Below are 17368 nucleotides of genomic sequence, written 5' to 3'. Positions count from 1 at the left end.
CGCGAGCGAGAGAGAGAGCGCGAGCGAGAGAGAGAGCGCGAGCGAGAGAGAGAGCGCGAGCGAGAGAGAGAGCGCGAGCGAGAGAGAGAGCGCGAGCGAGAGAGAGAGCGCGAGCGAGAGAGAGAGCGCGAGCGAGAGAGAGAGCGCGAGCGAGAGAGAGAGCGCGAGCGAGAGAGAGAGCGCGAGCGAGAGAGAGAGCGCGAGCGAGAGAGAGAGCGCGAGCGAGAGAGAGAGCGCGAGCGAGAGAGAGAGCGCGAGCGAGAGAGAGAGCGCGAGCGAGAGAGAGAGCGCGAGCGAGAGAGAGAGCGCGAGCGAGAGAGAGAGCGCGAGCGAGAGAGAGAGCGCGAGCGAGAGAGAGAGCGCGAGCGAGAGAGAGAGCGCGAGCGAGAGAGAGAGCGCGAGCGAGAGAGAGAGCGCGAGCGAGAGAGAGAGCGCGAGCGAGAGAGAGAGCGCGAGCGAGAGAGAGAGCGCGAGCGAGAGAGAGAGCGCGAGCGAGAGAGAGAGCGCGAGCGAGAGAGAGACAGCGCGAGCGAGAGAGAGACAGCGCGAGCGAGAGAGACAGCGCGAGCGAGAGAGACAGCGCGAGCGAGAGAGACAGCGCGAGCGAGAGAGACAGCGCGAGCGAGAGAGACAGCGCGAGCGAGAGAGACAGCGCGAGCGAGAGAGACAGCGCGAGCGAGAGAGACAGCGCGAGCGAGAGAGACAGCGCGAGCGAGAGAGACAGCGCGAGCGAGAGAGACAGCGCGAGCGAGAGAGACAGCGCGAGCGAGAGAGACAGCGCGAGCGAGAGAGACAGCGCGAGCGAGAGAGACAGCGCGAGCGAGAGAGACAGCGCGAGCGAGAGAGACAGCGCGAGCGAGAGAGACAGCGCGAGCGAGAGAGACAGCGCGAGCGAGAGAGACAGCGCGAGCGAGAGAGACAGCGCGAGCGAGAGAGACAGCGCGAGCGAGAGAGACAGCGCGAGCGAGAGAGACAGCGCGAGCGAGAGAGACAGCGCGAGCGAGAGAGACAGCGCGAGCGAGAGAGACAGCGCGAGCGAGAGAGACAGCGCGAGCGAGAGAGACAGCGCGAGCGAGAGAGACAGCGCGAGCGAGAGAGACAGCGCGAGCGAGAGAGACAGCGCGAGCGAGAGAGACAGCGCGAGCGAGAGAGACAGCGCGAGCGAGAGAGACAGCGCGAGCGAGAGAGACAGCGCGAGCGAGAGAGACAGCGCGAGCGAGAGAGACAGCGCGAGCGAGAGAGACAGCGCGAGCGAGAGAGACAGCGCGAGCGAGAGAGACAGCGCGAGCGAGAGAGACAGCGCGAGCGAGAGAGACAGCGCGAGCGAGAGAGACAGCGCGAGCGAGAGAGACAGCGCGAGCGAGAGAGACAGCGCGAGCGAGAGAGACAGCGCGAGCGAGAGAGACAGCGCGAGCGAGAGAGACAGCGCGAGCGAGAGAGACAGCGCGAGCGAGAGAGACAGCGCGAGCGAGAGAGACAGCGCGAGCGAGAGAGACAGCGCGAGCGAGAGAGACAGCGCGAGCGAGAGAGACAGCGCGAGCGAGAGAGACAGCGCGAGCGAGAGAGACAGCGCGAGCGAGAGAGACAGCGCGAGCGAGAGAGACAGCGCGAGCGAGAGAGACAGCGCGAGCGAGAGAGACAGCGCGAGCGAGAGAGACAGCGCGAGCGAGAGAGACAGCGCGAGCGAGAGAGACAGCGCGAGCGAGAGAGACAGCGCGAGCGAGAGAGACAGCGCGAGCGAGAGAGACAGCGCGAGCGAGAGAGACAGCGCGAGCGAGAGAGACAGCGCGAGCGAGAGAGACAGCGCGAGCGAGAGAGACAGCGCGAGCGAGAGAGACAGCGCGAGCGAGAGAGACAGCGCGAGCGAGAGAGACAGCGCGAGCGAGAGAGACAGCGCGAGCGAGAGAGACAGCGCGAGCGAGAGAGACAGCGCGAGCGAGAGAGACAGCGCGAGCGAGAGAGACAGCGCGAGCGAGAGAGACAGCGCGAGCGAGAGAGACAGCGCGAGCGAGAGAGACAGCGCGAGCGAGAGAGACAGCGCGAGCGAGAGAGACAGCGCGAGCGAGAGAGACAGCGCGAGCGAGAGAGACAGCGCGAGCGAGAGAGACAGCGCGAGCGAGAGAGACAGCGCGAGCGAGAGAGACAGCGCGAGCGAGAGAGACAGCGCGAGCGAGAGAGACAGCGCGAGCGAGAGAGACAGCGCGAGCGAGAGAGACAGCGCGAGCGAGAGAGACAGCGCGAGCGAGAGAGACAGCGCGAGCGAGAGAGACAGCGCGAGCGAGAGAGACAGCGCGAGCGAGAGAGACTCTCTTCTGGAGTGATTTAACGCTGTGTGAAGGAGTTTTGGGTACTGAGCAGCACTTTGCAGGTTTACTTTGATTTGACCTTCCTTGCATCGATTTAAAAGAGACTATGGGGGCTGCACTCAGCACTTTCCCTGGGCCCCTCCATTGTTCTTTCAAGCAGATTTGATATACAGGTCTCTCCAGGCCGAGATTCAAGGCTGCAATGAGTAGGGGTGTGAATGGAGAGCAAGATCGACCCTCCCCTTTAAGAACTGGCCGGCGCCAGTGTGTCTGTGTTCCATTGCTGACTGACATCACATGAGCTTCGCCAGCGCTCTGAGGTAGCGCCTCGCTCCTCAGCGTTAGCACCTTAAGAGACGTGTATAGCGCCTGATTTAGCGCTACAATCAGCTCCAGGGGCGATAGAAGTCAAGTTTGCAGCCGGAGATGATAATTAGCACCAGGCGCTAAACTTTGCGCCCCAAACGGGGCAATACCGAATTTCTTCCCCTTAATGTCCTACTCCTATGTTCCCATCACTCCCATACATCCCAGATAATCTCCTGAGAGGCAATCTACTGGCTGACAACAGAGGGGCTATAAAAAAAACATATTTAAAAAGGAGGGAGCGTGGATAGAAACTATATTTCTGAACCCAGCTTTGTCTGAGCCTTACACAGTGGACTTTATCATTGGGCTGATTAGTGGAATAAATTTGCTGTCATGACAGTGTGCACATGGGAGAATGTGCAATAGAAAATCAGCGCAACAGGGTCAGAAGGAGAAGCCAGCACAATGTGAAAAGCAAGCCCAGGAATAGCACTACCAAGGTACAGGAAACGTAGAAAGAAAGCACATATGAAATGGTGAAGGAGACCTAGTCTTTGCATGTGGGAGGGAAGGTTGGCAGAATTAATGAGTGAAGCATAATTGTATCCTGTTAGATTTTCCTTTCTTTCAGCATTTATGCAGAGTCTATTTAGCATTTGAGGTAGGATATGTTTTAATAAATAGTTAGATCCATTTCATAGATGAGAAAGATTGAGATTGAAAGGGGATTTTCTGTTCTTCCATAATAGATTCACCAGTCAAAAACAAAATTAAAAGCAATATCAACTGGAATATTTTAGGTAGTGTTTTGAGCCAATGCGACTGTCACATCACATAGTATAATCCAGTAAAGAGCTTGTATTTCTATAGTACCTAATCACATGGTCAGGACATCACAAAGCATTTATCATCCACTTAAATTCTTTTGAAGTATAATTACAGTTATGTAGGCAACCAAGGTCCCATAAACAGAAAATGGGACAAATGACAAGTTAATTTGTTCTTTTGATGGTGTTGGTTAGGGGGAGGAACGTTGGCCAGGATACGAGAACTCGCTACTCTTCAAATAATGCCATGGAATATTTTACATCCACATGAACAAACAGACAGTGCCTCGATTTAATGTCTAACCTGCAGGACAACAACTCTCTGCAGGACAACAACTCTGGAAATGCAAACTATTGCACTAAAGTATCAGCCTAAATGATGTGCTTAAATCCTGGAGTGGAGCTTCACTCAGACGAGTGCCACTAAATGAGTCAAGATAACCCACTAGAAAATAATAGATAGTATTGTGTCCTTTTATAATCTATCAGCGACATCACAAAGTTTAAAATAAATGACTTTTGCTTACATCTACTATTAAATTGCATGAATATCTTCTGCAACCACATACAGTTTTATGGTGCAGAATTGTTTTTTACTTTACCTAATGCAGAATTCACCTGATTGTCTATTGAAATGCCAAATGCCTGGCTCTTCAATCATTTCAATGAATATAAATCATTCGGCCGCATCATAGAGAGTGTGAGCATTCTCGGAGGGGTTTTAGTGAGGGCATGTAGTACCAAATAACACAGGGAATTCAGGAAAGCATCACACACTCAGGGTTCAGTGGGCAGGGGCAACCAATGTGGCACTGTGTTTCACATATTAGGATTTCGACCAGGTGCCTCAATCCAATGTTTATGCCACTTATATACTTTAATAAGCGGTACAGTCCTACATCTGACCTGCTCATCTGTGACTGGCTTGTACTTTGCTATGACCTCAGCTGTTCTAACCAATATCCTTTAGTCAATGTCAAATTAGAATTGCCAAGTTAGGGATGGAAGTAGGAATGTAACTCAGCTCCTGTTTATCATTATTTGACAAATTTAAACCATTTGTAATCTTTCTGGTTATTTTGTTTCATTCCAAATTTTCCAAAGTACAGACCTCCAACTAGTATTGGAGGCAAATCAACAACATGTGACTGCTGTCCAACTCTCACTCTATAAACAGACCCAACAACACACCATCACATGGTTGTTAAACAGAGCTGAAAAAAAGGCAACAATTTTTTTAACAACTTGCATTTATATAGCACCTTTAATGTAGCAAAACATTCTAAGAAGCTTCACAGGAGTGTTACCAAACAAAATTTGACACCAAGCCAACATAAGATGATATTAGGACAGATGACCAAAAGGTTGATCAAAAAGGTAGGATTGAAGAAGTGTTTTAGGAGGAGAGGTGTAGAGAGGAGGGCGACATTGAAGGAGGGAATTCCAGAGCTTAGCCAAAGGCACAGCCGCCAATGGCGGAGCGATAGAATTCAGGGATGCGCAAGAGGCCAGAATTGGAGGAGCGCAGAGACCTCAGAGGGTTGTAGGAGGTTACAGAGCTAGGGATGGGCGAGACAATAGAAGAATTTGAAAACAAGGAGGAGAATTTTAAAATGAAGGCGTTGCCGGACCAGGAGCCAATGTAGGTCAGCGAACACAGGGGTGACTGGTGAACAGGACTTGTGTGTTCTGAAAGCGTAACTCACACCAAGAAGTTACAAGTACGGGATGCTCAGCCAGGACACTGCAGAAGTATGTTAAATGGTAATCAGAGGGGGGAAAAAAAATCTTTAAAAAAAACATAAATGCAAAACTAACAGCAAGAAGTTCTTTCAGTACTACCACAATAAACGCTCAGTCAATGGAGAGGCGAGAACCACAAAAGATGCAACAGAGGATAAGCACAGGATAGTAAATGTGCTGAATGATTAATTCCAGGTATTCACAGGGGAAAATAAGAGCAACATGCCCATCCCAGAGTTAACCCAGGCAAAACTAATGACGCTGACATAAATTAAACAGAAGTCCTGGACTGGGTAGAAGACACAAAAACAATAAAGTCCCATGGATATTTATCCGAGTGCTTAAAAAAAAAGCCAGGAAAGAGATTTGTGAGGCTTTGACAATAATTATGAATAAGTCACTGGCCAATATATTGGAAGCAGGTCAAGGTGGTGCCTATTTTCTAGAAAAGCTATGAATCAGACACAGGAAACTAAAGATCCATTCATCTCACTTCAATCCCATGTAAAATAATGGAGTTAATCATTAGTAAACTTGGATTTTCTGTACAATAACATAGTAAATGCCAGTTAACATGGATTCAGAAGAGAAAGATCCTGCCTGACCATGCTCCTTGACTTCTTATGAAGTTGCATCCCAAGTGCACTGTGGCAAGCCCTTAAAATTCGTTCATGGGATGTGGCCGTCGCTGGCCCGATACTTTCATGATCTTTCCCCGTCAACGTACTTTGAACATTGTTCTGCCAGTGGATTTTTTAAATGTATTCATTCACTGGATGTGGGCAGCACCGACAAGGCCAGCATTTATTGCCCATCCCCAATTGCCCTCGAGAACGTGGTGGTGAGCCACCTTCTTGAACCGCTGCAGTCCGTGTGGTGAAGGTGCTGTTAGGTAGGGAGTGCCAGGATTTTGACCCAGTGACGATGAAGGAACAGCCATATATTTCCAAGTCAGGATGGTGTGTGACTTGGAGGTGATGGTGTTCCCATGCATCTGCTGCCCTTGTCCTTCTAGGTGGTAGAGGTCACAGGTTTGGGAGGTGCTGCCAAAGAAACCATGACAAGTTTCTGCAGTGCATCTTGTAGATGGTACACACAGCAGCCATGGTGTGCCAGTGGTGGAGGGTGTGAATGTTTAATGTGCTGGATGGGGTGCCAATCAAGCAGGCTGCTTTGTCCCAGATGGTGATGAGCTTCTTGAGTGTTGTTGGAGCTGCACTCATCCAGGCAGGTGTCTTGTAGATGGTGAAAAGACTTGAGAGTCACTCGCTGCAGAATACCCAGCCTCTGACCTGCTCTTGTAGCCACAGCATGTGTGGCTGGTCCAGTTAAGTTTCTGGTCAATGGTGACTCCCCAGGATGTTGATGGTGGGGGATTCGGCGATGGCAATGCTGTTGAATGTCATGGGACGGTGGTTAGATGCTCTCTTGTTGGAGACAGTCATTGCCTGGCACTTGTGTGGTGCGAATGTTACATGCCACTTATCAGCTCAAGCTTGAATATCATCCAGGTTTTGCTGAATGCGGGCACACCTTAGAACGTGTTGTACCGGGATTTCTAGAAGGCATTTGACAATGTTCCACATGAAAGGCTATCAGTTAAGCTCAAAACTGTGGGAATTTAGGGTAAACCTTGGGTATGGATGAAAATTTGGCTGAAGGGTAGAAATCAACAGGTACTTATTAGAGAAGTTACATAGTGGGTGAGGAGCAGTACTGAATGGGGTATCCTAGGGCTCATTGCTGTTTCTAATTTACATCAATGAATTGAACTCCATAATCCACTGAAAATTGGTCAAATTTTCAGGTGATACCAAACTATGAAGGGCAGTGGAATCAGAGCAAGAAGCTCAGACATTAAATATGAGCTGGACAAAACATGTAAATGATCAGAACAGCAGCAGATAAAATTTGATGTAGACAAGAGTAAGGTACTGCACATACAAAGGAACAATTGGCAACATACATATTCCATGAATGGAGTTGATTAAAGCTAATGACAAATTTGAAAAAGACCCACGTCTTAGTAGATTTGATACTTAACATGTCCAACCAATGCAGAGTAGCAATCAACAAAGCCAACAGAATGTTGAGCTTTATAGCCCAAACAGTAGAATTTTACAGTGCTCTGCTCAGATCACACTTTAACTACTGTGTCCAGCTCTGATCACAGACAACGGAAACAGTCAAGCATCGGAGGCAGTGCAGAGAAGAGCCACAAGACAGAGCCATAGTGGTAGAAGACTTGGACATTTCTGCCTTGAAAGGAAATGTTTGAGATATTACTTCTATAATGTAAATGGTATGAAAAAGGTAAATCTAGAAAAAGACCAGTTGGATTCTGCAATTGGGGGACTTCAGGGTCCTTCTCCATGGGTGAACCAAGATGAGCCATTTGACCTCCCTCATTCATTATTGTCTTATGATCATGAGAAGCAGGAAGAAATCCAGTAGTAGCCATGTTTTGGTTCCCCCCTTCCTCCCCAATTAAAATTAGTATAAATTTTCTGGTTTCACTAATTGGGGTTAATGCCTCTGAATGCAGCTCCAAGCACAAATGGGGACCGTAATGAAGATAGTATTTTAACTTTGAAGCTTTCTATTCAGAATACTATCAAAGTTTTAAAAGGAAAACAGTGCTCATCCAATTTGTTCAACATTTTAAAAAGATGTCTGATTGCTGGCACAGCACACTGAAACACAGCAAAGCACCAAGGAGAGATGGGACAAGTTTGATCCCATTCCATTGCCTTCTTGAACTCAGCTACACCACCGAGGGAAGGTGTCACTCAGGAGCCAGACATTTCCTAAAGAGCAGGGGCAGGACAACAACAACTTGTATTTATATAATACTTTTAATGTAGTAAAACATCCCAAGGCACTACACAGGAGTATTATAAGACATAAAATTTGACAGCCACACAAGGAGAAATTGGGGCAAATGACCAAAAGCTTGGTCAAAGAGGTAGGTTTTAAGGAGCATCTTAAAAGGAGGAAAGAGGTAGAGAGGCGGAGAGGTTTAAGGGTGGGAATTCCAGAGCTTAGGGCCTAGGCAGCTGCAGGCACGACCACCAATGGTGCAGGGATTATAATCAGGGATGCTCAAGAGTAAGAAGAGAGAACTCAGTGGAATGCACACCTTAGCAATTGCCTCAAAAACAACAACTGCAGAGGTCTAGGAGTAGCCCAGGATGGGCTATTTTTAATAAGAGACATCAAAAAATATATAAACGACTAATTATCAATTTGCATCTTTTCTTTTGTTCTGGTGCTGTATGATTCAAAACTGTTCGGGAGAAGCAGCTAGGTAACAGATACTTTGCCTAGCATTTTCCCTGTGGCAACATCCTAACAAAACAGAAGCTATAAGCTTCAAGAGGACTGTACAATTTTTACAGCCTCAAAACAGTGTTACAGCCCCAGTAACGACAGATTTATTTTAACCTTTTCTTCCCTTCAGGGTTCAAACAGATTTTGTTCATTATTTGACACTGACACAGTAGTAGCCAAGTTCCACGCTTAATGAAACTGAAACAGTATGACAGAGTAAATCAAAAACAGAAAGTAAAAGCCTGCTAAAGTATATCCATACGAGGGGAGGGGAGCTACATTTAGCAAACATTAAAATATAAAAAGTGTAGTAAATGACATCACAACATAGTCAGACTAGTAGACCCATACGTCTGACACCCTCTTCTACTTGTCCATGGCCTCAAATTACACCAAACTAAAACACTTACAATGTAAAGACTCCAAGTACAAGCTCACTCCTGGAATAGCCACAGTAAGACCTTCTAATACCACACTAACTTAAGACTTCAAGACCTCCTAGTCTAATTTTGGTAAATAGCACCCAAAAATAGTTGTAGGTCAAAATTTGCACATCTCGAGCTCATCACTGCTTTCCTGCGATCAGACTGCTTGTCCGACATCCAGTCCTGGATGAGCCACAATGTCTTCGACTTAAACATTGGGGGAAACAAAGCTATCACCTTTGGCCCTGGTCACAAACTCTGTACCCTCACCACCAATTCTATTCCCTCCCAGCCACCGTCTCAGGTTGAACCAGACTGCATGCAACCTCGGCGTCCTATTTGATCCAGTGCTGAGCTTCCGACCCCATATCTTCTCCATCACAAAGACCGCCTACTTCCACCTCCAAAATAGCACCCATCTCTAGCCCTAAATCAGCACATCTGCTTCCAAAACCCTCATCCATGCCTTGGTCACCTTCAGACTAGACTATTCCAATGCTCTCCTGGCCAACCTCCCATCTTCCACCCCTCATTAACTTCAGTGCATCTAAAAACTCTGCTGTCCATATGCTATCCTGAACTAAGTCCCACTCACCCATCATCCCTGTACTCGTCAACCTACATTGGCTCCCAGTACCAATGCCTCAAGTTTAAAATTTTCATCCACGTGCTCAAATCCCTTCAGTGCCTCACATCTCCCTAACCATATCCAGCCCTACAATTCTCCAACAACTCTGCATTCCTCCAACTATGACCTCCTGTGCATCCCCCACTCCCTTCACCCAACCACTGGCAGCTGTGCCTTCAGCCGCCTGGGCCCCAAGCTCTGGAATTCCTTCCTTAAACCTCTCCACTTCACTCCTCCTTTAAGACCCTCCTTAAAACCCACCTCATTGACCTTAGTCACTCCTAATCTCTCTCTTTCTTTGGCATTAATTTTTGTCTGATTAACTTCTGAAGTGTCTTGGTTGGTTTTTTTCCTACATTAAAGGCGCTATATAAATGCAAGCTGTTGCTGTTGTTTACAAATTAACAATGACTATGGACAAAGTAATGTGGTGAAATTGTACTTCAATAGAGGTGAGAACACTATCAAAACTAACCAGACAAGTAGAATTGGTAACACATTACCATGATCCCACACAAATTTCTTACAGTAAGGCATGACTGCAAATTTCCTTGTAAAACTGTTTAGGCCATCGCTATGGCAACAATGGTGCAAAACATATTTGGTACACTTATTAAAATGGAAAAACGTGTTTTATACTGTAGCAATTGTGTAGATAATAAGCTTGAAGTATGTTAACAGATTTTGAGTCAGTTTAGCTATCTGCAGAGATTAAGATTGCAAGGATTAAACAGAATGATCTCAGAGTTTGCTTCAAAGATTAATCACCAAGGCAGCATTTTTACCCTTATGTACAGGGCTCAAAGGGCAAAAAGAGTACCCTGTAATAAAAGGACATCTTTTAAACTCAGGATTTAAAAAAATAGAAACAGGACTAGAATAACAAATGTAGGTTCAACTAAGTGACAATTAAAATCATTTTTTCAGAAATGAGTTATTGGGGTCAAACTGTTGACATGTGTTATCAGGACACTGTTGAACTTTACATATTTATCAAAAATGTCTTTTGAAATACAACTTACACACAATGATAGGGTCCCACTAATAACAACCACAGAAAAAAAGAACAAGCCAGAACATTTCTGAGCACGGCAGAGGAGTGGAAAGAAGAGAAAAACCAATGTCAGATTTGAGGTGAAGGTGAAGAGGGCCATTGTGTCCTGGGATCTCTCCTCCCGGAAGGAGGGTCAGAAATAAATACATCTTAAGAGTGCCACCGTACATATGGTTAGAACTGACCGAGTAAACACTCAAGCAGAGATTACGAATGTGTTGGAACAGTCAGTCTGCAAAGTAAATAACTACTATATTCAATCGCTGCCCAGGCTCGTTTTCTGTCTATACGAAGGTTGACATGGAGGGTTACATTTTAAATTGGGAACACAGAGGGCGATAAACTACTTGTAGTTGTGTGGACTGACATCGTGCATCTGTTTAAATTAGTCGCACATTAGCCCTGTCCGTGCAATAGTTAAAATGTCGCTGCCAAAAACACAAAGGTAAATCATCTCCCTGAAAACATTCGTGAGTCTGGAGACTGAAATCACAGGATCAGCTCCAGCAAATAAGGCCAAGTCGCAACCAACCTGTAAACTCTTTTCTAAAAAAATCACTTTAGAATAATTCCCGTCCCGAAAGATTAATCCCTTAGACTCCGCGGTTTATCGGACAACACAGAGGTTGACTGATCCTAAATTTACTGTGAAATAAAGCCGAATTCTTCCACTTGAAAAGGCGGATCAAAAACAGCAGCAAGATTGGAACGGGGCAAACCCCCTCTGGAACAATTCTCTGCTCTGGACAGCTGGAGTGCGAGTTTGCATCGGCAGTATTTGCTTTTTGTATTGAGAGTTTGTTTAGTGAACACACAAACAAACAGCCACCACACTGCCCCCACCCAGCCAATAATGGGCAGCCCCCCGGAGCTGAAGCGGCTGCTGTCTCTCCTGTTCCAGCCTGCGGCCACCACCCGTGTCCCTCCGAGGGGAGAATGGGCTCGGCCCGGCCCCGCACACAGCACAATACGAGGCGACACGTGGAGGGCTCCGGGGAGCCAGCGCCCAAAAACTTACCCCAATTCCCCAACAACGCCAGCAGCAGTAGCCACACCGGCCGCTCCATGTTCTCCGAGAATCTGCCTTTTCTGAGAAACACTTTTCAAATTCGCAGCAAAGGACAAATCCCCTTTGGTGCTAACTCCCTGGAACGTTTCCCAACACCTCACACTCTAGACTCCAGGTGCCACTTCTTGCAACGTTAGAAACTCCAGGCTGTAGATTCAAACTTTTTTAAAAGCCAAAAAAAAACTTTGTAAACTCCGTTTAGAACCCTCCTGCCACGCTCATGGGAGAGAAAAAAACCCAAACCGAGCTTCAGTTGTCAGGCACTTTCGAAGTTTCTGCTCCCATCGACCTCAATCCCTGGCCGCAGAAACCAGGCGGAAGCACCAAGGAAGGCTTTCCCTCTTTCAGGTAATTAGCACTGTTGAAGGGGAGGGCGCAGCTTAGCGGGCGGAGACTTGTGACGATTAAAACAAATCAAGTGATTGCAATCCCGCCTCACGGAGATTTTTTATTTTTTTGTGTTCTTGCAGCTGGAAGACAGGTCCTTTCTTCTTGTATAATAATATGCACATATTTTGAAAGCAATGGGATCCTGGCACTGTGTGTATTAAGATTCTGTGTTGTCACTAAGTTGCTGTGGGCTAGTTTCACTGCCTCTGCAAATAGAGTTTAACACATCTAAGTCAAAATGGTAAGCGGGCATGATTTTGCTGTGGAGGAATTTGTGCAGCATAAATCAACTCGTAGGAATAAAAAGAAATCGGCTAATCATGCTACAATTATAATAATATTCAATTCACACTCCTCAGGTGTCCGCACCCTCGCCTCTGAGTCAGCAGGTCGTGAGTTCAAGCTGCATTCCAGAGACTTCAGCACATATTCTGGGTTGGCAGTTCAGTGCAGTACTGAAGGAGTGCTGCACTGTCAGAGATGTCCTTCAGTGCAGTACTGAAGGAGTGCTGCACTGTCAGAGATGTCCTTCAGATGAACGGAGGCTCCATCTGCCCTCTGAGATGAATGTAAAAGATCCCATGGCACTATTTGAAGAACAGCAGGGGAGTTTATCCCACCAACACCAAAAATAGATGATCTGGTCATTTATTTTATCGCTCTATGCAAATTGACTGCCGTGTTTCCTACAATACAACAGTGACTACATTTCAAAAATACTTCTTTGGCTGTAAAGCACTTTGGGATGGCATGAAAGGCACTATATAAATGTACGTTTGTAAACGGCTACATTTACATTTAACGTATGTTTTTTTATCATTGAGCTATAGAGTGAGCAAAGTGGTTAAAGTGGCACTGTGAAGTTGTAGGGAAAATCATTTTACTGAGCAGGATATGGAGGTCCATATAGATAGTGCTGAACTGTTTGACTGACATCAGTCTGGAAGCTTTCCACAACATCACAACTTAGATATATTGGAGGATGACCATTAAATCCACCTTAGCTCAAACATCCAGAAAAACTTGACAGTCTCCCTTATCACAGCATCTACTGCTTCTTAAATAATTGCAGGTTTTCTGCCTCTACCCGGAAGTCACAGAATTACAGAATCTACAGTGCAGATAGAGGCCATTTCGGCCCATCGAGCCTGCACCGACACATATCCCACCCTATCCCTGTAACCCCATGTATTTAATCCCCTAACACTAAGGGTCAATTTATCATAGCCAAATCAACCTAACCTGCACATCTTTGGACTGTGGGACGAAACCGGAGCACCCGGAGGAAACCCACGCAGACACGGGGAGAATGTGCAAACTCCACACAGACATTGTTCAATTTTTGTGTGAACAACAACCTCCTGGCATGAGTACTGTTTAGTTTGAAGTAATGTTCTCTACTTACCTTTCTTATATCCTTTACTATCTTATAAACCTATAAAAAGTCATTTTTCAGTTACCTCCTTTCAAAGCTGAAAAATGCAAGCTTCTCCAGTCTTTCCTCATAACTCAGACCTCTGACACTAGAGGGGTAATTTTAATTGAATCTACCTGGCAGGAAACAACCACCCATTTTACACGACTGACTTCACTGCAGGGTAAATCACGCACGGTGTAAAACAGGCGCTCAACCCAATCCCATCAGGTCTCCGCTGGACGGGTTAGGTTATAATTACCCCCAAGGAATCAGTTTTGTATCCCTTTTCTGAACTGTCATCAGTGTTGTGATGTCTCCCTTAAGTTTGAGTGGCCAGAATTGAGCACAGTACACAAAATGTGGCCTAACCAGAACACTGTACAGTTAAGCGTGACTTCTTCCAACTTGTACTCTAATATTTTTGGCTATATAATGCTATTTGTTTTGTTGATTGCTATTGCACAGTGACTGGACACGTATAGCATCAAGTGTACAAAAACTCCTAGATCCCTTACCTCTCACTCCTTCGCTATTTCAACAAATTCTATGGCGTACTTATATTTTACATTTTGTTTTCTTCCTATGTGCAGTGCTTTACATTTGTCTGTATGGAATGTCATCAGCTATTGTTCCATTCACTTACATATTTTGTCCAAATAATTTTATAGCTCCTGAGCAAGCCTCTTCTAATATACACTAGAGACAGTATGGGTCCCCAAACAAATCCCTGGGGCACCCTACACAGCACTACTTCCCCCAGCGCCCTCTAGACATAACTCCTGCAACAAATACCTGCTCTTCCCTACCCTTCATCAATTTCTTAACCATTCTCAAGTTTTACCTTGAACTCCTCATTGTTTTAAGCCTAAGTAATAGCCTTTCAAGTGGAATTTGGCCAAATGGTTTTTGGAAATCAAGGTACATCATGTTGTGGGGCCCCACAGTCCACTTCGGATATCACTTCCACAAACTTGCACTAGATACAAAGACTGGGGAAACCACTAAGAGGGGGAGATCTGTAAGAAGTTCCATAACTTGTGAAAGAACATAACAGCAAGGCTGTCAATGTCTTAATATAGAGATGAAGGATATACATGGGTGATTGGGAGTTGTTAAAGAACTAAAAATTGTTAAAGTTAAACATGAAATAAAGGCAATAATGGGCTGTAGTTTTAATAAAGCATTTTAATAAGACTTTTACTAATCATGAGAAAATGAAGAGAAAGAGAGAAAAAATGAGAGAGAGAATGAATGAGAGAAAAAGATAAATTAAGAAAAAAAAGATGGAAGAGAAGTAACCTTTATTAATGTTACTTGGTCAACCCTGCAGCCAATGTAAGACATACCGCTTGTCTTGTTTAACTATGTTTATGCCTTGGTGTAAATCAACGCCTGAAGCTCTTATGCCAACAGTTTGCCCAATGTTGATAATTCTGTTTAATATTCAAACTTTAGAAAAGCTGTATAGTAAATAACATTTTCAATATTCAGTAGTGTGTGCCTTTAAAAAAAACAATTGCTCCATCCAATTTTGCAATATGATAATGCTGATTTATTTGGTAATTTGTGGCTGTAATCACAATATAACATTCAAATCTAGTAACAGGATTAATTGAGAAAATATTACATTCCAACATATACATTGGTAATTCATGGAACCTACAGGTTGTCATTCAAAGCTCTTATCAAGTTATCTTATTTCTCACAGAATAAGTTTCTACTAATTCTGGGCTTCATGTATATAATTAATGTCAGAAAATGTCAGAATTTGATCCTCAACCATGATTACTTAACACTTATCAACACATTTATCAACTGAAATTTCATTCAAAACATGCAAATGTACTGGACAGGTGTTAGATCCACTTTTATCAGCTGGTTCATTCTAGTCAATAAGCTGGATGTCATACGCACCTTTATCCCCAAAGGTTTGAAGGAGGTGAATGGAGCAATTGTTTTCCACATGTACACACTATTGGTCACTGAAGACGACAGTTGAATCCATTTACTATGCATTTTGTCTGAGGTTTATATGAACCCAAACCACACCCAACACAGACACAATCGTCCTTTCTTGCTCATTTCTATCAATAAAGCCTCATCATTGGTGTGCGTAATGATATCAACATTATCATGCTCCTGTTGTCTTCCAGCCAGTATAGTGTTGGAACAATGATGAGAGACTTTATACAAGTTTGGTAAACAAACAACAGCAATGTAATAACTTGTCTCAAGGTGCTTCAAATATGAGAGAAAACACAGGGAAATGATAGATGGGGTGTGACGTAATAAAACTCACTACGCACTTGGTTTGAGTATAAAGCAAGGCTTTAATCAACTTGTTTCAAAACATGGAGGTCTAGTTATCTTTCACTAGTTCCTGTTTACAAAATGTCCTGGGATAGCTGGGCCCATGCCCGAGTATTTATACTCCTTGGATGGCACCACCATCTGGCCGTCCAGTGTTATTTCATGAGTCTTTCTTCATGGGTCATAAGATTCATAACATTCTTCCTCCCTAAAGATTTGGAAGTCCGATGACTTCCTTTTAACGGATTAGCCGGACCACGAATAGCCGCAGTCTTTTAGCTCTTCACTTGTGCCTGGAAGGCAAGTCTCCCCAGACTGTGTCTGGGTCCCTGGGTCGCTTGATCCGTACTGGTAGGTCGACAGGGCCCGTGTCGCCTTGATCGACCTGAGGGAGACTGGGGAGATCGTGACTCTGGGTGTGGGTCCCCACAGGCGCAGAGCTGGCTTCATTTTGTTTGGCAGCCAGGGATTGACTGGCGTTCTGGCTTCGGGTGGCCATCCCATGGGGAGCGCTCGGCTCCCTGAGTTGATCCGGTGGAGTAGCCGGCAGATCTCTTGATGTCCCAGGTAGGGCATCATCTTCAAAGGAGCGCAGAGTGTCGGCATCATTACCGTGGGACCCTCTATCATTTGGGTCCGTGGGACCGGTTGGACAGGGAGCCAGATCTCGGAGTGAAACTGCGGACTCCCGGCCATCAGGGTACCGCACGTGCGTGTAAGTGGGATTAACATCCGTTAACTCCACCTCGTCGACGAGGGGATCGTTTTTGGCAGATCGGATGAATCTTCGGAGCAGCACGGGGCCGGGAGCTGCCAACCATGATGGTAGGGACGTCCCATGTGTGGAGCGACGCTGGAACCTGAAGAATTGCTCATGAGGCGTGACATTGGTGGACGTGGAAAGAAGAGACCTGATGGAATGCAACACGTCAGGGAGCACAGTTTCCCACTGCTGGTCTGGTAGGTTGTGTGACCTCAGTGCAAGACGAACAGCGTTCCAAATGTTAGCGTTGTATCTCTCAACCTGTCCATTACCGATGGGATGATACGGTGTTGTTTCACTTGTGGTGATTCCCCATTGGGAAAGATAACTTTTGAGTTCGCTTGACATGAAGGAGTGACCCCGATCAGAGTGGATGAAATTGGCCATACCACAAAGGGAAAAGACTTGATCGAGGCATTTGATCACTGTGGAAGTAAGCATATTGGGACGGGGAAAGCAAAGGGAAAGTGAGAATATTCGTCCACCATAGTGAGTAAATAGGTGTTTCGCATTGCAGAAGGCAATGGCCCTTTAAAGTCAATGCTGAGTCGCTGCATAGGCTGCATAGCGTGTATGAGCAAGCCATCCGATGGACGGAAGAATTGCAGTTTTAATTCTGCACAAATTCTACACGAGGAGCATGTTCTTTTCACATCTTCTGTAGAAAATGGGAGATTTTTAGATCGCACAAAGTGCAGCATACGGGTAACGCCAGGATGGCATAAGTCAGTATGAAGATCCGCAAGAGTTGAAGTTGACATAGAAGAGCAGAATGCTCGCGTGAGGGTATCTGGGGC

At 45.9% G+C, this 17368-nt stretch overlaps 1 protein-coding gene across 1 annotated transcript in view; it reads right to left on the bottom strand.

Moving 5' to 3' along the window:
- The window catches only part of LOC147107599 (prostaglandin F2 receptor negative regulator-like), a 66471-nt gene extending 54399 nt beyond the window's left edge, over nucleotides 1-12072 (bottom strand). Inside the window, exon 1 of the mRNA XM_086006759.1 lies at nucleotides 11641-12072. Coding sequence (XP_085862885.1) covers nucleotides 11641-11689 — 49 coding nt within the window. The 5' untranslated portion in view covers nucleotides 11690-12072. The remainder of the gene's footprint in view (nucleotides 1-11640) is intronic.
- Between the last annotated feature and the right edge of the window lie 5296 nt (nucleotides 12073-17368).

The sequence above is a fragment of the Somniosus microcephalus genome, chromosome 14 (genome assembly GCF_052327205.1).
Source record: "Somniosus microcephalus isolate GS21.2 chromosome 14, FLI_Smic_1.0, whole genome shotgun sequence".
Classification (NCBI taxonomy): domain Eukaryota; kingdom Metazoa; phylum Chordata; class Chondrichthyes; order Squaliformes; family Somniosidae; genus Somniosus; species Somniosus microcephalus.
This window is presented reverse-complemented; position numbering and strand designations above follow the sequence as displayed.